The sequence below is a fragment of the Hypanus sabinus genome, chromosome 8 (assembly GCF_030144855.1).
Source record: "Hypanus sabinus isolate sHypSab1 chromosome 8, sHypSab1.hap1, whole genome shotgun sequence".
Taxonomy (NCBI): domain Eukaryota; kingdom Metazoa; phylum Chordata; class Chondrichthyes; order Myliobatiformes; family Dasyatidae; genus Hypanus; species Hypanus sabinus.
In genome coordinates, this window is record NC_082713.1 from 26,273,652 (window position 1) to 26,295,596 (window position 21,945).

Genomic DNA, 21,945 nt, shown 5'->3' on the forward strand with positions numbered 1-21,945 from the left:
AATCTGGAAAAACGTTGTTTAATTTGGTTGTATACATATATCTGGTTGATTGACATCAAACTTGAACTTGAAATGTTCTAATTCTAAATAAAAGCGGTCTTTCTTGCCTTGCTGAAAAGAATCAGCGTAGCGTGAAGGGACACGAGGTAGAATCAAACAAATGAATGAATAATGAACGCTTTCTTCTGTTGGTAAACAAATTTCGTGAAGGTGTAAATCAGAAGAAAAAGCGGGAAGTACGTTTGAAATGGGTGGTGCAGCGCTGAAGACTCGGAAAGGGAGCGGCCAGCAGATGGAGCCAGGATATAAAATCAGAGACAGCAACGACGAGAAGTCTGGACATCTTTCCCTCTCACCCTTCGCTGCGGAAGCTGGAGGCACCTTAAGGAGGAGTGGACTGTTGTTCTATGGAAGCTGATTCCCCCCTTGCTAGGATCATGCCTTGCCAGAACAGCCAGCAGCAGCAGCAGCAGCTCAGCGGCTCGGAGCGGAGCCACACGCTGCCCAAGCAAGTGAGGTTCGCGGCCAGCGTGGAGCCCGAGCCGCTGGGAGCGCAGCTCAAGCTGCTGCCCATGAACGACCAGATCAGGGAGCTGCAGACGATCATCAGGGACAAGTGAGTGAGTGAGTGAGTGGCGGCGGGGATCGAGGGGCTGGGAGGGGGACGAGACTGCCAGCGGAACGTACCGGCGCCGGGCCGGCCTCTCGGCTCTGTGTGCGGAGCCTGGAGATCCAGGCCTGCTCTTCAATGGGCTCCCCGGCATGAGGAGGGTAATGAGTCACTGCCCCGACTGCTAGATCAGGTTAAACCGAAGTCATCGCATGTGTCCACTGCACAAGCAGCCAGTTGGAAGCCACAATGTCTTAACTAAGAGAATGGAATAGGTACAGAAATGTTACTTATCTATTTATTCAACGGATAGTGCAAATCGTTCACTCATATTTTTACATGTTCTTATTTCCGCCTCCGAGCCTAACTGGCCGATTTTTACTTCACTGTGCAGTTCGTTTACTTACTGAGGGGTAATTCCCAGATCGTTTGAATAACCCGTGTGTCAAATAGTGGGGTCACTGGTTTCAAATAGGATACAAATGCCAGTGGACTTCTGAAGAAAGCGTCGTCCCCGCTGTCAGCATGAATTACCTGCAAAAACAACTCGGGGGTAATTAATTCTCTTTTATTAAACAGCCAATTAGCCTATTTTTCCACTTTCTACCCACTTCATTGCTGAAGGTTTGCTTAGACCCTGAAAAGTCGCTAACGTCTCTCCCACGTGTGTGTCAGTCTGAATCACAGAACAATACCGCACGGGAGCTGGCCCTTCGGCCCAACTTGTCCATGCAGACCAGGCTGCCCATACACATTTCCTATCTATGTATCTAACCAAGTGCTTTGTATGTGTGCTTCATGTTAAACCTGGTGGATGAAAATCTGCGACTGTTTCAGGCATTAGAAGCGGTGAATGGGGAGGGGGCAGGAGAGAGGTGGGAGGATAAGCCCAGTGGTATGACTTTATTCTGACTTGAATTCTACAGGGGTGCATTTAGGTCAGAGGTCATTTGAAAGTGATCCAGAGCAAGCATAAAGTAGTGATTATGTTATCGTCCTGGCAGAGATAGCTCAAAGCACAAGGGAGAGATCTAAACTGGAAGCTACTGGTCAGACTGTCTTGAGATACATGAAGTGTATAAGAGAGGCAAGAGTGGATATTGAACCTCTGGAAAACGATGCTGGCGAGGTAGTAATGGGGGACAAGGAAATGGCAGATGAACGGAGTATTTTGCATCAGTTTTCACTGTGGAAGACACTAACAGTATGGTGGGTGTTGCAGGTGTCAGGGGTCATGAATTGTGTGAAGTTGCCATAATTAGAGAGAAGGTTCTTGGAAATTGGAAAGGTAGAGAAGTCACCTGGATCAAATGGTGTACACCCCAGAGTTCTGAAAGAGCCCACAGTGGCTGAAGAGATTGTGGAGGCATTAGTGATGATCTTTCAAGAATCACTAGATCCTGCAAGATGGGAACCGAACTGAAGAGACTGGGGAAGAGGCGGTTGGCTCACAAATAGAGAAAGCTTGGAGACAGTGTGTGATGGAGGATAGGTAGGTGATAGAGAAGGGACGTGCTCAGACCGACAGTTTGAGATGTGTATTTTAACGCAAGGAGTATTGTGAACAAAGCAGATGAGTTTAGAGTGTGGATCAGTACTTGGAGCTATTATATGGTGGCCATTACAGAGAATTGGGTTGCTCAGGGACAGGACTGGTTACTTCAAGTGCTGGTTTTTAGATGTTTCAGAAAGGACAGGGAGGGAGGCAAAAGAGGTGGGGGCGTGGCACTGTTGATTAAAGATAGTGTCATGGCTGCAGAAAAGGTGGACGTCATGGAGGGATTGTCTGTGGAGTCTCTGGTTGGAGGTTAGGAAAAGGACAGGATCAATAACTTTACTGGGTGTTTTTTATAGACTGCCCGATAGTAACAGGGATATCAAGGAGCAGATAGGGAAACAGATCCTGGAAAGGTGTAATAATAACAGAGTTGTCATGATGGGAGATTTTAATTTCCCAAATATCGATTGGCATCTCCTTGGAGAAGGGGGTTTAGATGGGGTGGAGTTTGTTAGGTGTATTCAGGAAGGTTTCTTGACACAATATGTAGATAAGCCTACAGGAGGAGAAACTACTTGATTTGGTGTTGGGAAATGAACCTGGTCAGGTGTCAGATCTCACAGTGGGAGAGCATTTTGGAGGTAGTGATCATAATTCTATCTCCTTTGCAAAAGCATTGGAGAGAGATAGGAACAGACAAGTTAGAAAAACGTTTAATTGGAGTAAGGGGAATTATGAGGCTATCAGGCAGGAAATTGGAAGCTTAAATTGGGAACATGTTCTCAGGGGAAGGTATGGAAGAATGTGGCAAATGTTCAGGGGATATTTGTGTGGAGTTCTGAATAGGTACATTCCATGAGACGGAAGTTATGTTAGGGTACAGGAACTGTGGTGTACAAAGGCTGTAATAAATCTAGTCAAGAAAAGCTTACAAAATGTTCAGAGAGTTAGGCGGGCAGGATTAAGGAAAACCCCAAGACATTCTACAAGTATGTGAAGAGCAAGAAGATAAGACTTGAAAGAATAGGGCCTATCAAGTATGACAATGGGAAGTGTGTATGGAACCGGAGGAAATAGCAGAGGTACTTAATGAATACTTTACTTCAGTATTCACTATGGAAAGGGATCTTGGTGATTGTAGTGCGGACTTGCAGCAGACTAAAAAGCTTGAGCATATAGACATTAAAAAAGAGGATGTGCTGGAGCTTTTGGAAAGCATCAAGTTGGATAAGTCTCTGGGATCGGATGTGATGTACCCCAGGCTACTGTGGGAGGCGAGGGAGGAGATTGCTGAGGCTCTTGGCAATGATCTTTGCATCATCAATGGGGATGAGAGAGGTTCTGGAGGATTGGAGGGTTGCGGATGTTGTTCCTTTATTCAAGAAAGGGAGTAGAGATAGCCCAGGAAATTATAGACTGGTGAGTTACTTCAGTGGTTGGTAAGTTGATGGAGAAGATCCTGAGAGACAGGATTTATGAATATTTGGAGAGGTATAATATGATTAGGAATAGACGCCATGGCTTTATCAAGGGCAGGTCGTGCCTTATGAGAGGAATCTGATTGAATGTTTTGAGGATGTGACTAAACACATTGATGAAGGATGAGCAGTAGATGTAGTGTGTATGGATTTCAACAAGGCATTTGATAAGTTACCCCATGCAAAGCTTATTGAGAAAGTAAGGAGGCATGGGATCCAAGGGGACATTGCTTTGTGGATCCAGAATTGGCTTGCCCACAGAAGGCAAAGAGTGGTTGCAGATGGGTAATATTCTGCATGGAGGTCAGTGACCAGTGGTATGCCTCAGGGATCATTTCTGGGACCCTTGCTCTTCATGATTTTTATAAATGACCTGGATGAGGAAGTGGAGGGATGGTTTAGTAAGTTTGCTGATGACACAAAGGTTGGAGGTGTTGTGGATAGTGTGGAGGGCTGTCCGAGGTTACAATGGGACATTGATAGGATGCAAAACTAGGCTGAGAAGTGGCAGATGGAGCTCAACCCAGATAAGTGTAAAGTGGTTCATTTTGGTAGGTCAAATATGATGGCAGAATATAGTATTGATGGTAAGGCTCTTGGCAGTGTGGAGGATCAGAGGGATCTTGGGGTCCACGACCATAGGACACTCAAAGCAGCTGCGCAGGTTGGTTAAGAAGGTGTACAGTGCATTGGCCTTCATCAATCATGGGATTGAGTTCAGGAGCCGAGAGGTAATGTTGCAGTTATATAGGACCCTGGTCAGACCCCACTTGGAGTACTGTGCTCAGTTCTGGTCACCTCACTACAGGAAGGATGTGGAAGCCATAGATTTACAAAGATGTTGACTGGTTGGGGAGCATGCCTTGTGAAAGTAGGTTGAGTGAACTTGGCCTTTTCTCCTTGGAGCAACGGAGGATAAGAGGTGACCTGCTAGAGGTGATAAGATGATGAGAGGCATTGATCGTGTGGATCGTCAGAGGCTTTTTTCCCAGGGCTGAAATGGTTGCCGCAAGAGGACACAAGTTTAAGGTGCTGGGGAGTAGGTACAGGGGAGATATCGGGGTAGGTGTTTTACTCGGTGAGTGTGTGGAATGGGCTGCCGGTGACGGTGGTGGAGGCGGATACAATAGGGTCTTTTAAGAGACTTTTGGATAGGTACATGGAGCTTAGAAAAATGGAGGGCTATGAGGAAGTCTAGTAATTTCTAAGGTAGGGACATGTTTGGCACAACTATGTGGGCTGAAGAGCCTGTATCGTGCAGCAGGTTTTCTGTGTTTCTATAATCTGGGAGACACAAGATTGTAGTTGTTGGAGTCTGGAGCAGCACACAAAGTGCTGGAGGAACTCAGCAGGTCAGGGAGCATCACTGGAGGAAAATGGACAGTTGGTGTCTTGTTGAGATCATAAGATATAGAACCAGAATTAGGCCATGTTCCCTCTCAGCTCCAATTTCCTGCTATTATCCTCTAACCCTTCATGCCCTAACTAATCAAGAATCTATCAACCTTTTTATTTTTTAAGGCAAAGAATTGGCCTCCACAACCTCCTGTGACAATGAGTTCCACAGATTCACCACTGTGGCTAAAGAAATTCCCCCTCATCCCCATTCTAAAAGGATGCCCCTCTATTTTGAGACTGTGTCCTCTGGTCCTAGACTCTCACATTTACTCTATCAAGGCCTTTCAACATTCGATAGGTTTCAATTAGGTCAGCCCTCATTCTTCTGAATTCCAGTGAATAAAGGCCTGGAGCCATCAAATGCTCTTCGCTGGATTCTCAGAATCTGTTATGATTCACTAAAATTGCCTCATATTCCATGACACTCCATTGCATGGATAATCTTTTTCTACCACAGGACAATCCCTTCATCTCAGGAATCAGTCTAATGCATCTGTGCTGCAGTAATCCCAATGCATTTTATTAGTTAGAAACAATCATTTGGAATGGTTCTGAAAGCCCTTGACAGATTTGTTTCCATTTAGAGCATTAACAATTGCTGATGCTTTTAAAAGTATTGGATTGTTCTTCCTTTAACATTTGAAATAAGCTGCACTCAATAATTATCTTGATTGTAAAGTGATTTAGGTCTTCGCCCACAGGAAATCCTAATTCCACAGATATTGAAAAGTCCCATCTGACAGTGTATGCTTAAGGGTTAAGTGATCACCTGTTAAGAGTTTTTGCTTGTCACATTTTGTTGCACTCTCTAGAATCAGTCAGGTTTATTATCACTGACATACATCGTGAAATTTGTTGTTTTGTGGTGGCAGTACAGTGCAAAATATTTTTTTAAACTATTATACGTTACAATAAAAGTTAAATGGTGCAGAGGAAGAATAGTGTGCTGGTGTTCATACTGTTCATGGGATGAAATTGTGTAGAAAGAAGTTCAGATTCAGAATGGATATGATGGCAACATCTAAACATCCTCACATGAGTGAGATAGACACACTCACACATTTTTTATCACCAGCCTTTTGACTTTGACAGGAGCTGAAGTGCGGACGTAAAGCTAATATAGATAGGTGATTTCTAACAACATCAAGGGTGTATTCAAAAATTGTGTGTTACCACGGTGTAAATTGTCTTGTGTTTTTTTTTAATGTCAGTGAGTGCATATAAAAAAACATATCCTGTTTGTGAGATGATCTGAAAATGCCAGAAACTCCATAAAAGAGCCAGTTGGTTCCAAGTCATTTTCAATCCTTTGTTTAATTATGTTTTGTGGTTTCAAATAACAAAAAAATTCCTTTTTTAATATATCGCTTTAATTTTATATGTTCAAAAATTAATGACCAATTTCAGAAAGACATACTGGAGCAGGGGACTAGAGGTTGAAACTCTGTCAGCTGGCATTCTGTGGTCTGGTAATTTCCATGGTCCAGATCCATACTAATTAATTCTAATGAAGATCTTAAAATTAACTAAAATCTGTACTCGTTAATAGCTACCAAGTCAACTTTTGCAATCTCAGCTGACACTTACAGACACTTTGGATTACAGACAGTTTCTGGAACCCTTAAATGACCTGGGGAATATCTGCACAAGAGGAACAGTTCTCCTGTGATTCAGGGTAATTTCTGTGGCCTGGCACCAACTGGGACCCAAGCGTTCTGGACTAGAGAGTTTCAACCTGTAATAGGCTGGTTGGAGGAAATTTTATAAGGAGCATCTTAAGGTATGAGATAGTTATTTGAAAAAATTTAGCAAGCAAATTCCAGAGTTTAGGTCTCATGCAGCAGGGAGCATGGCTGTCGAAAGGAGTGGGGTATCAATTGGGCTGGAATTGGAAAAGGTGGAGGTTTGCAGGACTGGGAATTACATGGGTGGGGAGGGCTGAGGCCATGACAGGATTTGCCGGTTCCCGATTTGAGAAAGTGTGGCAGTGACGTCTGTGAAGTAAGATGGTGTGTCATGGCAGCATGGCAGTTAGCGTAAAGCTATTACAGTGCCAGCGACCTGGGTTCAATTCCTGCCACTGCCTTTAAGGAGTTGGTACATTCTCACATGATCTCATAGATTTTTTTTTTCAGGTGCTTCAATTTCCTCCCCCATTCCAAAGGCGTATGGATGGGTTAGTAGGTTGTGTATGTAACCGGATGGCGGGCTGGCTGAGCTGGAAAGTCCATTCCCTTGCTGTATCACTAAATAAAATTAAATTCAGGATCAGGTTTATTATCACTGGCACATATCATGAAATTTGTTAACTTAGCAGTAGCATTTCAATCCAATATAAGAAAAAATTAATAATAAATAAATAAATCAGTTGTAGTATACATGTATTGAATAGATTAAAATTGTGCAAAAAACAGAAATAATATATATTGAAGTGAGGTAGTTTAAAAAGGTTCAGTGTCCATTTAGGAATCAGATGGCAGAGGGGAAGAAGCTGTTCCTGAATCATTGAGTGTGTGCCTTCAGGTTTCTGTACCTCCTACCTGATGGTAACTTAATCAAATTAAGTTCTTCTGAGTAGTGATGTCTGATCTTGCTTCACCTGACAAGAAATGGTGAGTGACCCAGATTACATCAGGAAGGGAAAAGAAACTGAAGACCAGATTCAGATCCAAAGTAGATGGAGAAAAAGTCTCCCTTGTGTGTCTCTTCACTTTGACTCCAATTGCTGAGAGCCATGAGCTCCTCTTGCAAATCTCCTAATTTGACAGTACTTGATAGCCTTAAGAGAATTCATGGCATGGCTGCTGTGTGAATTGGATAACGCTGTATTAGTGCAATTCTAAATTGAGATGAGGTGAGGTCATTGGCTAATTCTGCCATTGATCAGGTCTTGGAGACTTGAGAGTGGCTGTTCACCATGGAGAAAGTTGGCATTTCCTTGCACTGATAGTCCTCACATTGAAAGGACAAAGTGCATATGGGAGTTGATGTTTGTTTTTGATCCAAAATTATTTTGTAATCCATTGCCATGCTCCAGATGACTCTTGACGCGAGTTGGCAACAGCACATGACGAATGACAAGCTCTATGACGATCACCGATGCTCACTACTAAAATCGAGGCGAGAAGATTGCAACTAGCGGGGCACTGTCTATGCCACCCTGAGCTACCTGCCAGCCTGGTCATCACATGGGAGCCCCAGCATGGGAGGATGAACCCTGGGTGCCCTCCCAAGACTGTGGTCAACACGATCCTAGAAGATAGTGGCGTGGCTAACGTAGATGAACTGAACACACTGATGAGGGAGAGGGAGGAGTGGAGAGTCCGTCATCGTGCCCGATACTGGCCCCCTAGGCCTGAGTTGACGCAGTAGTTGTGCAGTGTAGGCCCTTCCAACCTTTGACCCATGCTGCCCCAGCAACCCCTGACAAACCTGATTAACCCTAACCTAATCATGGGACAATTTACAATGACCCGGCACGTCTGGACTGTGGGAGGATCCAGAGAAAATAAACACTAATTCCATGGGGAGGGTATCCTTGCAGAACAGTGCCAGCATTGAGCTCTGAACTTCAGAAGGCCCCAAACTGTAATAGCATCGCTCTAACTACTTCGCTACCATGGTGTCCATTGAAACTGTTTTGCTTTGGCTTGAACTGCAATATAATTTGTTGAAGGGTTAAGGGGACGCACTAAAATAAGACTTGTCACAGTTTTGCCTACATCTAAAGAGGCTGCTACTTTTCCTTTGTCCCTAGAACAACGAGCAGAGGAGACTTTGTGTTTTGTGCTGATCGCTTGGTGAGTAGAAATAAAAAAATTAACATAAATTCTGTTTTTTTTTTAAAGAATTAATTCTCCTTGCAGTCCTCAGGGCTGTAAGCATAGAGCACTAGAGCACAGAAACGGCATTTGACTAACCTTGGTTTTCTGCTTAGTCACATCTAGCTGCTCCCAGCCCATAGCCCTCCATTACCTCCCTCATCCAAGCTTCCCTTCAATATTGCAACCGAACCGGCGTCTGCCATTGCCGGTGGCAGCTCATTCCACACTTGTCCCACCCTCTGTCTGAAGAAGTTCCCCGTCAGATTCATCGTTCACCCTAAACCCTATGACCCTAGTTGTAGTCTTGCCCAACCTGAGGGGAAAAGGCATGCACCTAATCACCCTACCCATCGTAATCAGCACCTCTGAAATGACAAGGAATGCCATTTTAAGAACAAAACTGCACTTGACGTTTTTCTTTAATGGCAAAGAAATAGGCATTGTTGCTGGATTTGTTTTATTGACCTGCCATAAAATTAGTGACTAAATCTGTCAGTGTTCCTGTAAGGACAAAATCTCCTGGAATATTGTATTATAGATCAGACTCGTTGTCGAAGAAGGATTGAATCAGCTACCATACACTGAATGTACAGTTACAACTCCAACAGGTATGAAACAAACATACTGATATAACTTAAATGTTGTGATAATTGGCATGTCTCACTGCTATACTCAACATGTAGATCTTTGGGCCTAAAATGGGAGGCATGCTCAAGGTTCTTTTGTGTGGCTTGCCAGTGACTATTCTGGCCATGGCCATGTGCAACAAAGTTTAGCACACAGACGGTGTTGCACATCAATGAATGGGACCTGAACACTTCCACTTGCATATTGTGTCATCGTTGAGTGCACAGGGAAGGTATCAAGTAAATGCACAAGCAGGTTTGGCCTTTGGAGGGGATTATGGGGAAGAGAGGCCTGTGGTTAGGATTTGTTTGGGTCTCAGGTGGGCATTGTTCAGGGTTTGGGGTGGTGTGGAGCAAAGGAGTTGAGGGTAGCACACACAAAATGCTGGAGGAACTCAGCAGGTCAGGCAGCATCAATGGAAAGGAATAAACAGTCGACGTTTTGGGCCAAGACCCTTCTTCAGGACAGAGAGGGAAGGGAATAGATGCCTGAATAAAAAGGTGTGGCTGTGGGGGTGGGGTAAGAGGCTAGCTGGAAGGTGATGGGTGAAGCCAGGTGGGTGGGAAAGGTCAAGGGCTGGAGAAAGTGAAGGAGCAGGGGACCCAAGGGGAAGTAATAGGCAGATGAGAAGAAGTGAAAGGTCAAAGTGGGGAATAGGGGAGAGGGGAGGGGAAATTTGTTTTTACTGGAAGGAGAAATTGATGTTCATGCCATCAGGTTGGAGGGGTCCCAGACGGAATACAAGGTGTTGCTTCTCCACCCTGAGCGTGGCTTCACCTTGGCACAAGAGGAGGCCACCAATTTACACGTCAGAATGGGAACTGGAATTAAAATGTTTGGAGGTGGGGTGCTGTTGTGAGGATTTGATAGTCTGGGGATGAGTAAGTTACGGATCCTGAGTGGGATTCGAATTCTAAAACTGGGGCCTGCTCTGAAATGGCACTATTAATACACCCTTTGTTTGAGAGCGTCCAATAACAGGCAAATTTCAGAATCTGCCTCTTTCCCAGGCAATGCAGAAATCTTAGTAACAGCACAATTAGTTTCTAGGGTACCTACTAGCTTACTCTTGGAAGCAACACAGTGCAGAAGCCTGATTGGTAAAACGACCACCAGCATTGGGCAAGTCTCTTCTTTGTGACTCCTGCACCTTGAAGCATCTACCACCAGCCCGAGGAAATCAATCAGCTATTGACCAGTAAGTATTGATAAACGATGCCACTGATAGGACTGCTGGATGATTTATGCTTCCTGATTGGAACATCTCTTGCTGATTGTATGGTAACCTGTGGATGTCATCTCTGAAACAGCAATTGTGGCGTCAATTCAGAGTAGTATGCCTTTGGAATGTTGACCTGCCTACTTCACTTGCCCCCTAACAAGTCCTTACTAATATAGAAACATAGAAAAACCTACAGCACAATACAGGCCTTTCGGCCCACAATGCTGTGCCGAACTTTACTTTAGAAATTACATATAGCCCTCTATTTTGCTAAGCTGCAGATACCTATCCAAGAATCTCTTAAAAGACCCTATCGTATCCACCTCCCTCACCGTCGCCAGCAGCCCATTCCACGCACTCACCACTCTCTGTGTGTGTTCTTAAAAAAAAAGACAACTTGCCCCTGACATCTGCTCTGTACCTACTTCCAGCACCTTAAAACTGCTCTCTTGTGTTAGCCATTTCAGCCCTGGGAAAAAGCCTCTGACTATCCACATGATCAATGCCTCTCAATACCAATATATATTGCGATTTGTCCTGCAAGTGTACTTTTGCTGTGGGTCCTGTTTAGCTGTTCAGCAGCACGTAAGTCACCCTACAATGGATGCCACCATCCAAATTGGGTGCCCAGTGAATAGCAGTTTACTGAGCTCCATATTGATGACCAGCTGGGACACATCAAGAACTTGCTCTGATCTACGTGTTTTACTGCCCTTATAGTGTGGGTAGATTTGCAGGGCAATCCATGAAATTTGGGGTTTGGTGCTGACCCTGCGCTGTCTGAGTGGAGTTATCATACTCTCCCTGTGACTGTAGGTTTCTTTTGAATGCTTCAAATTCCTCTCACGGCCCAAAGGTGAGCTAGTTGGTCCGCTGGACACAGTAAGCTACTCCTTAGTGTGAGGATCCATGACCAAAGATCACGACTTACTGCAGATCTCTAACTCGGTGAAAGACAACCATTGGTTTGCACGAAACCTGTTGGTCCGTCAGCATGTCATGGAGGAACACTGTCGACTGGCACATTCCAGGCTGCGGGATGACGTGCTGGGGAATGCACTGAAGCTTGGTGCAGCTACTGGAAGAACTCTGGAAGGCACCACAGGACGTGGCTCTTCCACCATTGAAAGGAAGGACTGGTTTGGATAAGGAAGCCCCTGAATTATTGTAGTAGTTTGCCATTGGCGTGGGGCCACATGAGTGGCTGCAGTGTTGTTGATTTGTAAGCATGTGGTAGAACAGTATCAAAGCATTTACTATGAATGTGACGAATGAAAAGGCATTGCATGGTTTATTCTTGTAAATATTTTATTATGAAGTTTATTTTGATATATTTAAAAAAAATATGCTGGGCAAGTTTGAGCTGACTGGAATTTCCACCTGCTCCGTGTAGTGTCTTAAATTAAGGTGACTTTCGATATTAACGTAGTTTGTCAAAAAGAATAAAAGGGAAGTTTAGAGAGAATTAGTTTCAGGGGAATAGAGAATTAAAGAGAAGGGGGGAATGGGACTAATGGGGTTGCTTTCTGGGTGTCAGTATCAACCCAATGGGCCAAATGGCCTCCTTTGGTGATGTTATAAGATATTTTCCAAACCTTCATTCTCCCTTGAGGAACGTTGGTAAACTGGATGAGTTTCATTGAGCAAGTCAGAAATGTTTCATCACATCCTGAAAGCATGTTTGAGTCGAAACTTATAACATGATGGGGTTTGACTAACTTCCCACTCCTTGTGTGGTCAGTTGTAGAGAATAGCAGCAGAGAGCAGAGCTGCTCCTGTGACAGCCAGTGGAAGAAGCTACTGAATTTAAATATACTTGTAGTGAAATGAGCACCTTATAAGAACATAAGAAAAAGGAGCAGGAGTAGGTCATCCGGCCCATCGAGCCTGCCCCGCCATTCAATAAGATCATGGCTGATCGGTCCATAAACTCAGCTCCATCTACCTGCCTTTTCCCCGTAACTCTTAATTCCCCTACTATCTAAAAACTTATTTAACTATCTTAAATATATTTAGTGAAGAAGCCTCATCTGCTTCCCTGGGCAGAGAATTCCACAGATTCACCACTCTCTGGGAAAAACAGTTTCTCCTCGTCTCTGTCCTAAATCTTCTCCACTGAACCTTGAGGCAATGTCCCCTCATTCTAGTCTCACTTACCAGTGGAAACAACTTTCCTACTTCTATCTTATCTTTCAAAATTGTGTACGTTTCTGTAAGATCTCCTCTCATTCTTCTGAATTCCAGAGAGTATAGTTCCAAGCAACTCAATGTCTCCTCATAAGTTAACCCCTTCATCTCTGGAATCAATCTGGTGAACCTCCTCTGCACTGCCTCCAAAGCCAATATATCCTTCCTCAAGTATTGAGGCCAGAACTGCACACAGTACTCCAGGTGCAACCTCATTTTATTAAATTTATGCATGAACAATGTAACTGTGATATTTGTCTACTCCAGATAGCCACTAAATACAGAAAAGAAACCAACTTCCAACCCCCCCCCCAACACAAGAAAGAAAAGAAACAAAACTCTCAAGCCCAAAATGCCCTCTTCCCCACAGCAAAAAAAAAACAATAACCACCCCCAACCCCATCACTCGCAGAAAAAACCAGCGATAGTAACAATCCCTGACTCTTTGATTGTTCAGACTAAATATTCTACTTATCCAGTGGAAAATAAGCAGATGTCAAATGATCTGATATCTACTTGCAGCCTGTGAGAATGGTGGCATAAGAGCAGGAAGGATTGTGAGAAATTCAGATGACTTGTGCGGTGCTAACTTCAGTTAATCTTTAATCTTATACAGGCCATAAATATGAAGGAGTGAAGTTTGAGAAAGGAAACTGTGGTGTTAGTATTATGAGAAGTGGTAAGTAATCATTGTCTACAGATTTTTGTCAGCCAGCATCTTGCAGGAGGCAAATATTTTGACATGATGGAGAGGACGATAGTTTGACTGGAGTTGGCTGGGGCAAGAGTAAGACAATAATGAATATCGGCCTTTCCCCATCCCTCAGTGTGCCTCAGTTTTTATCCTTCCTGCTTCAGTGCCTATCCACACGGGGGAAAATGTAAAATTTCCGCACAGCCAGCAGCGGGAATTGGATCCCAGCTGACGCAGTAAAAAGTGTTGCTGTTGTGCCTCCCTCAGCCAAATACGATAGGAATGTTGTCCAGTTTCATTATTCAGATATGCCTGTGGGTCTGTTGGTTCATTACTGTGTCAAGGAAAATGATTATGATGTGCTAAACATTTTTACTGCTGGATCAAAAGATAATTGGGGATGTTGGTGTGGCTGTTTTTGTGCCAGAATTACAGGTAACAATGAAGAAACATCTTACTAACCATTTATCAGGTTTATACAGCAGAACTGGTCACTATCATTTTGGGCTTACAGTGGGTGGAGCCAGTTTGTCCTTTCAAGGTTGTAATTCAGATTCTTTCTCAGTTTTCACTAGTCTTAAAACAGGTCATTGTAGCAGTCGGTCAGACTTACTGCTGGAAGCTCTTTGAACTTTATTTCATATTCAGAGTATTGGTTTACATGTTCTTTCTTGTGGATCCCCGCACATAGAGGTGTTGAGGGGAATGAGTGGTCAAAAAATCCGTTAAAAGTTCATCTGTGGATGTGGACCTTCCACTTGGTGAATCAGAAACTAAGGAGTTGGTGGGGTTAAGAATAGGGGATTATGGCAAGTCTTGTGGGATAATGGGTATAAGGGGAGACACCTTTGCAGATTACACGAAACTGTTGGATTGATGGGAGAAGGAGGTTTAACAAGAAGGGAAGGAATTATATTGATTCGATTTAGAATCTGGCATACTGTGCTTAATTATTCCTTGTATTTTGTTGGAAAACATCACTCTGGGGCATGTAGGTTTTGTCATTAAGAAACAGTTGAACACTTTATTTTACAATGTGGAGCTTATAAGGTTGAAAGAAAGCAAATGCAGTCAGCACGACTTGCTTTGGGGGTTGATAGTTTTTATTTAAAAACTAAGTATTGAAAATGGCTTTAATTCACAATATTGTCTTTCATTATTTACAATCTTTAGAGCTTTTTTTTGGGGTAATTTTAGTTCATATTTGATAAAGAATTAGTAGGGATTTTTATTTCTGATCTCTGCACCACACTCCAGTCTAGTTAGTGGTGGTAATCCACCTTTAAGTTGGACTGCTAACTGCCATTAAAAATCAGAAGAAGAGACTCTTATATAAAGTTAAATACTCTTAATTAATACTCATTTGATAAAGTAAAATATTCAAAAATACATTCCACACTGAGGTTCTCGTACAAAGTTCTGCAGTTTGATGTGTAGGGTTAATTTGAAAGGATTCAGTTATTGATTCATACTGCATGAAATCAAACCCTTCTATATCACTCGTCCAAGATCTGTATCAGAGCTAGTCCCATTTGCCTGTGTTTGGCTCGTAACCCTCTAAACTAGGTGTTCCCAATCTTTGTTATGCCGTAGACCCTTACCATTAACCAAGAGGTCTCTGGACCCCAGGTGGGGAACCCCTGCTCTAAACCTTTTCTATCCATGTGCCTGCCCAACACCTTTGAAATATTGTGATTATACTGTACCTGCCTCTGCAGTTTCCTCTGGCAGCTCACTCAACATACTCACTATTTTTGTGAAGAGGTTTCCCTTCAGGTACCTTTTGAATCTATATATATCCCCTCTATATTAAATCTGTATCTTTTACTTTAGACTCCCCTACACTGGGACTATGACCAATTACCTTTTTTTTTATTCCATCTTTTTTCTAATTTACCTCTAAGTTACACATCTGTAACAACTTCACACAACGAAAGCTAACCAGGATTCACAAGTAAAGGTTCAGGTATCTGCAATAGTTGGAACAGAGCATAAATCAGAATGTTCATACAGGTGAAGCCATGGAGCAGGGTTTACGAGATTGTTGTCGATCAATACGCATTGGAAAGATCTTAATCCAAAGTGACGAAGAGACGCAGAGAGCAAAGGTCTACTATGCCAAATTCCCACCAGACATCTACCGCAGGAAGGTGCTTCTAATGTATCCAATATTGAGTAAGTACCATGTGTTTTTATTGAACACTTTGAGAAAGGAAAGATCTATATGGATGAGAAAGCTGGAAATGAGTTTACACCATTCATGTACTTGGTGTAAAATTAAAACCTACTTGATCCAAATCTGATCTTAGAACTTTTATTTTAAATCCCAACCATATAACTAGGTCCAGTTGGGTTTGGATCAGGTACCTGATGTATCACATTGGGGTCACATGCAGTGTGATAATCCTTTTCACAACTAATGATGCTGGGGAAATCAAGATGAGGTGACTGATCAGGTAGATCTAGATTTCACGAGAAAAGATTCCAATTCAGGAATTACTGAAGGTTTTATCATTGATAGTTCATATTTAGCTATTTTAACTGAATGCAGCATTTCTATACCAACTGTGGATAGTTGCACAGTTTGTCTCTGACTTGTATCAAAGAAGCTGTAAGGAAGGATTATCCAGTTAAAGGCTGGATTTTCCTGTCACTAATGAAGGAATGACACAATAAATTTGGTGCCTTTCCCCTGCAATTTGTGGTAATTAGAAACCCAGTTAGTTGCTTCCCAAATCATTCATTATCCTTTCTGCTGCCAATACTTCTTGCAAGTGCAAACATTATTTTGGCCTCAGTTTTGCAAAATAGTACAACCTGAACATTGTTCTTGTGTTTTCACCATTTATTCAGAATAGATTTATTACTTTACTAGACTACACCAAAATGTTCACACTATGATAGTAATTCCACAAAAATGAGTAACTCTCTGAGAACTACTGATAATCCAATGGATAATTCACAGCTACGAGGATAAAATGGTCTGGATTGATCTGAGATGAAAATTTCCGTTCTGGATAATGGCTGGTCATCTATTTATACTGCAGGTACAGGCAACACAGTTATAGAAGCTGTAAAAGTTCTGATCGAGCACGGAGTGCAGCCAAACCATATAATCCTACTCAGTCTTTTTTCAACTCCACATGGTAAGTAAGAAACAGACTTTATTATTGGGATGTAGACACAAACTTTTTTTAATATAGTAGAGCTACTAGGACTTGATGTTTCAATCCCTGTGATAAGTCGGCACTCTCGATGTTGGCAATAGGCTTGGAGTGGTGACAAGGATGGTAGCTATGTCATCGGAGTCATCAGGTGGGCACCCTCCTTCTTTGACGTTTCATTGATAAACCCACGATGTCTCCAGATGGCTCAACGGTGCTACCTGGCGTCCCAGATACACCCCCCCTCAGTTCCGTACTCTCCTGTCTTCATCTTGCAGCCCAGTTATTGTCTTTCCCTTTAATCCAAATCCAATTGCTGCTTTCTTCTGCTGCAATGATTGTTGGAGAGCAAGAATTAAAAATGTACTCTAAAACTAAAATTACTTTCTTTAAGCATTGCACGATCAGAATGGCTACATGGACTTGTATTGTGGCCAGATTTAGAATGCTGGCGTGAACAGTGAATTCAGTTTTCTCCCTCACTTTGTTGTAAAAATTTTAAAGATCAGATTTATTTTGTCACTTGCACATTGAAGCATACAGCGAAATATGTTGTTTGTGACAACAACCGACACTGTCGAAGTATGTGCCAGGGATTACCTGCAAGTGTTGCCATTCTTCTGGTGCCAATGTAGCTTCGCACAGCCTACTAACCCTAACCTATAGGTCTTTGGGAAATGGAAGGAAACTGGAGCACTCGGAGGGAAACCCACATGGTCACGGGGAGAATGTACAAACTCCTTACAGACAGTGGCAGGAATTGAATCTCGATCGCTGGTGCAGTGAAGCATTACGCTAACTGCTGTTACTGAATCCATTCAGGCAGCAGATGCTAACATGGTCAATTGTGAAGTGCAGCCAAATTTTAATTTTCACTCCTTCGCTGAATAATACAGCCTTTCATTTCCTCTCCAGAGAAAGTAGGAGTGTGCTAGAGTGAATTTGGAAATATCAAGTCTGCAACCCACTGATGTCAAATAGGTTTCTCTAAACTGGGTAAAACCCTTTACATTTATACCACCTTTGAGTTGGTGTTTAAAAGTATCTGAGTGGTAACGTACGCTGGATTATTCTTCACTCAGCTATGGATATCGGGAAAATGTTGCATCAAAATTAATGGATAATGATTCACTGAAGTTTTCAGGCATGTAGAAACCCTCAATTTTCTATGTGGCCATCAAGCTTTTCCTCTTTAACCCAAGTCTTGCTTTGCTGTCCTTTGGTGCTGCTGTTTCAGCTAGCATTTTCCTCTTCATTTGTCAGGTTCTGCTCTTCAGTTATACAGTTGAGGAATGTCATCTTTTCCCGTTGTCAGTTTAGCATCCCAGCCCCAAAGAAGTAATTCTTGTTCCCTTGTATCTATATGATCCTGCTTAGTAACATTATCACTAGTGTTTATTCAAGGCATCCACATGTTATGTACTATTAGGTTGTTTATGATCAGATTATAATATTTCCCACTGAAGATTGGGAAGATCCAAGGATAAATCTCAGTTTTCTTTTCCTTCCCACTCACCATTCATCATCTCAATCCCTTCTATATTCCCTGAGAGTCCAAAAGACCTGGATTACTGATCCTGAGGCAAATCCATTACATCCATTGTTGAAATTAAATATGAATAAGTTGCATTTATAATGATATCAGACTACTTAGTTGTTAAAAACCCAAATTATTCACTAATGACTGACAAGGTAAGAAATTACCATCAGTACCATTCAGGCCTGTATGTGGCCTCAAACTCACCATTGAAGAGTTTGGCCTTAAGTGCCCTCTGATGACTGTTTGGATATTTCATGGCCTTCAGACCTTTGGAAGACTATTGAATTTCTGATCTATGTGATCAATTGTAATTTCCAAATAGTTCCCCCATCCACATTGCTTGGTACCACTTTAGCCAAGTTCAAACATAATTTCTGCATTCTATAATGACCTACTGTCCCTCGGTACAAATTTTAAATTTGACCTTCTTACCATTTCTCGTCTTAGAAACCTTTTCCTCTGAACTCCTGGTACCCCCCCCCCCCCCAACCCCCTATCATTCATTCTGCTGTTTGGAGCAATTGTTTGAATTTCCTGCTCCCCACTCTTTGAAATTCTCTCTTTTTCAGTTAGTTCTAACACCTCTTTAGAAATGTTTTGAAACATAAGCCATATTGCTCAGGTGGGTATTGGGAGTACCTTTTGGCAGCAGCTGGGTTGTGGAATTAGTGTATATTGATTACATATACATTGTTGAAAGTGAGTGCATTGTTGGTTATGCTGCAATAATGATGCTTGCTTGTTGTCCTGTGTGAATGGCTGCACAGTTTGCTTTTCAAGTACAACACTTGCATATGCTTGTAACTCTGCAAAGATGTGTAGAATTCTTTACCACCAATGGAACAGAAATATCCTTTGGTTTTCATGAAATACATTAAAACATCAATTTGTTTTATTATTTTCCCCTATAAAGGTGCAAAATCTATAATAGAAGAATTCCCTGAGATCACAATTTTGGCCACAGAGGTCCATCCAGTGGCCCCCACCCACTTTGGACAGAAGTATTTTGGCACGGATTAAAGCGCAGATGGGATCCAAGCAAACTCTTTGAATGCATTGTCGCTGCTTCCATGGATAAAGGCCTAGTTTGATTCTAGTAGGTGTGTTTTCTCCCAACCAGCTCCCAACCCCACTCTTTGTGGCAAGACAAAATGAAACTTGATTTGATTATTTTTTTTGCCTTCGGTTCTGTCAAGTTACTTTTATGAGATGTCAATTTTCTAAAGCACATTCCAATTCCATCAGTTGTTTGCGCTGTGCTTGCATGTGTGCTTTGACATTTATTCATTTTAGCATATTTATTGTTTGCAGCTAGAGGCAGTGCCTAATTGTAAATTAAACTATATTAAATATGTTTTTTTAAAAAAAGTATTAAATTGCATTCTAATTATTTTGCAGTTCCCTTGTCCGGTTCTTCCATTTTCCATTTGAGATTATAGTTTCACCGAGGTGGCAGCTTAAAGTGTCAGTTTTCAGTGTAGCTACAGCGTGAACTGGCTATCTTTCAGGTTATGGGCAGGATGGGCAAGTGGAAATCACAAATGATTCTGTTCACAATCTTAGACACACAAGCGCCAAAGGTCTAGAGGGACAATTACATTTGCCCTGATCTGTGGAAAGAAGGGGATAGTCAGTGGTTTACATTAGGACTAAATGTAGTTGCAGGATAGTTAGAAAGACCCACAAAATGCTGTAGGAAAACAGCAGAATAGGTAGCATCTATGAGGAGGAATGAACAGTTGATGTTTTGGCTTGAAACATTAACTCTTTACTTGTCTCCAGAATTGCTGCCTGATGTGTTCCTCCAATATTTTGTGTGTGTGTGTGTTACGCTACTCTGTATTTCTAACATCTGCAGAATTTCTTGTGCTTACAATTACAATGAATGTTTCCTCTTTTTTAAACTGCTGCAACAATAGAGACCAGACATCAAACCTGGGATCTTTCTAAACATTAAGTGCAGTGCCACAACAGAGCTGCCTCCCAGTCCTAATTGTTCATAATTTTTGCAACGTGTCTTACCAAGGCACAGATAAAGTTAGTTAATAATTTATCTACATTTCAGGATATCAGATGAGAAAGCACTGGAGCAGGAGTAATTCTGCGTATACAATCTGCAGTGAATTATATTGCACATCTGTGGCAATGAATTCTACAGATTCACCACCGTCTGGCTAAAGAAATTCCTCATCTCTGGTCTAAAGGGACATCCTTCATTTCTGAGGCTGTGCATCTGGTCCTACACTTCCCCTGCTATTGGGAACTTCCTCCCCATGTCCACTCTATTTAAGCCTTTCAATATTTGACAGGCTTAAATGAAAGTACCCGATTCATTCTTCTGAATTCCAGCATGTATGGGTCAAGTACCAGCAAACACTTCTCGTTCATTAACTCTTTCATTCCCTAACTCTTTCATTCCCAGGATCATTCTCATAAACCTCCACTCCAGTGCCAATACATCCTTTTCTCAGATAAGGGGCCAAAAACTACTTTTGTTCCAAGTGTGGCCTGACCAGTGCCTTAAAATCTTACATCCTTGGATCAGTAAGATTCTCTCAATGTTTACTTGAAAGCAGTTCCGCTTTTGTGCGGCAGTGCTATTATTACAGATGTCCCTGTCGATGGAGCAAATTGAAACAGCCACCGATAGCTGAGAGCTGAATTTCTTCCCCATTTTCAGTGGGAGCAGCACAATTAATGAGAAGTCTGCAGTGACTCTCTGATAATCACTGAGGTTGCAGTCAGAGCACCAATGCATTTGCCTGACTTTACATTGCTGCAGGACTCTAGTAAGCAGTGCATGAGGAAGAGCAACAACCAGAATCCCCTGCTTGTTCAAAAAGTACTTGCAGCCTGGAAACTCAATAGACTAATCATTACCTGTTTTCTTCATGTTTATTTTTCTGCAAAGGCTTACTTCTGTTTTCCTCTTGGGGCTAGAAATCTGTTGGACCAGTACTATGCCTTTCCTTGCAGATCATGTTCAACGTAAGATGTCAGATGCTTGACTTCAAGGTATCACATGATATTTCTCAATGACAAGATTACACCCATGCAAAGTAATCTGTACCCACTCAGCTTCCTCATTGAGGGATTTGTGCTTCATGTTATTCAATCATCTTTGACTTGGTGCCAAAACCTACTGGCCTGTGGGTCAAGATAGTGGTTGCATGGATAATCTTCCACATATGAGTAATGACAATGCTGTTAAGGTATGCAGCACAGTTATTAAGAGAGTGTTGAAAATGTCAAGTATTATTATGCCCGAATGTTTGTCCCTCAGTCTTTTGGTTGTGAACGTGGGCAGGAATATTTTAAAAGTTGTAGAGATTTTTTATATTTTACCTCCTTTAAAACCCGACACCCACAACAATGGGAGTGCAAAGGAACAGGTACAAGAAATTCAATTAGGAGGCTACAGGTGAATGAGTTTTCAGAAAGATGGATCTGCATGGGAACTGATTGCTTCTTGGCCTGGAATCTTATCATTCTTACTGAATATTGTGAAACATTGTCTTTTTAATTTCACTCTCTCGAATATAACTACCTGCCTAACTTCGAATCAGAATCCGGTTTATTATCACCGGTATGTGACTTGAAATTTGTTAACTTAGCAGCAACCGTTCAATGCAACACATAATCTAGCAGAGAGAGAAAAAAAAATAAAAAACAAGTAAATCAATTATGTATATTGAATAGATTA

The 21,945-nt window shown here is 42.2% G+C and overlaps 1 protein-coding gene across 2 annotated transcripts; it reads left to right on the top strand.

Moving 5' to 3' along the window:
* The first annotated feature begins 235 nt into the window (after positions 1-235).
* On the top strand, positions 236-21,123 carry uprt (uracil phosphoribosyltransferase (FUR1) homolog (S. cerevisiae)). 2 transcript variants are annotated; one of them, XM_059976852.1, is made up of 7 exons: positions 239-616; positions 8,742-8,784; positions 9,347-9,416; positions 13,461-13,523; positions 15,552-15,713; positions 16,586-16,684; positions 19,156-21,123. In XM_059976852.1, exons 1-7 carry the CDS (start codon positions 408-410, stop codon positions 19,260-19,262), a joined length of 753 nt encoding a protein of 250 aa, XP_059832835.1. In that variant the 5' UTR covers positions 239-407; the 3' UTR covers positions 19,263-21,123. The 2 variants fall into 2 exon arrangements, with proteins under 2 accessions (XP_059832836.1, XP_059832835.1); XM_059976853.1 differs by lacking the exon at positions 13,461-13,523 and having other exon boundaries at positions 236-616.
* Positions 21,124-21,945: the final 822 nt, after the last annotated feature.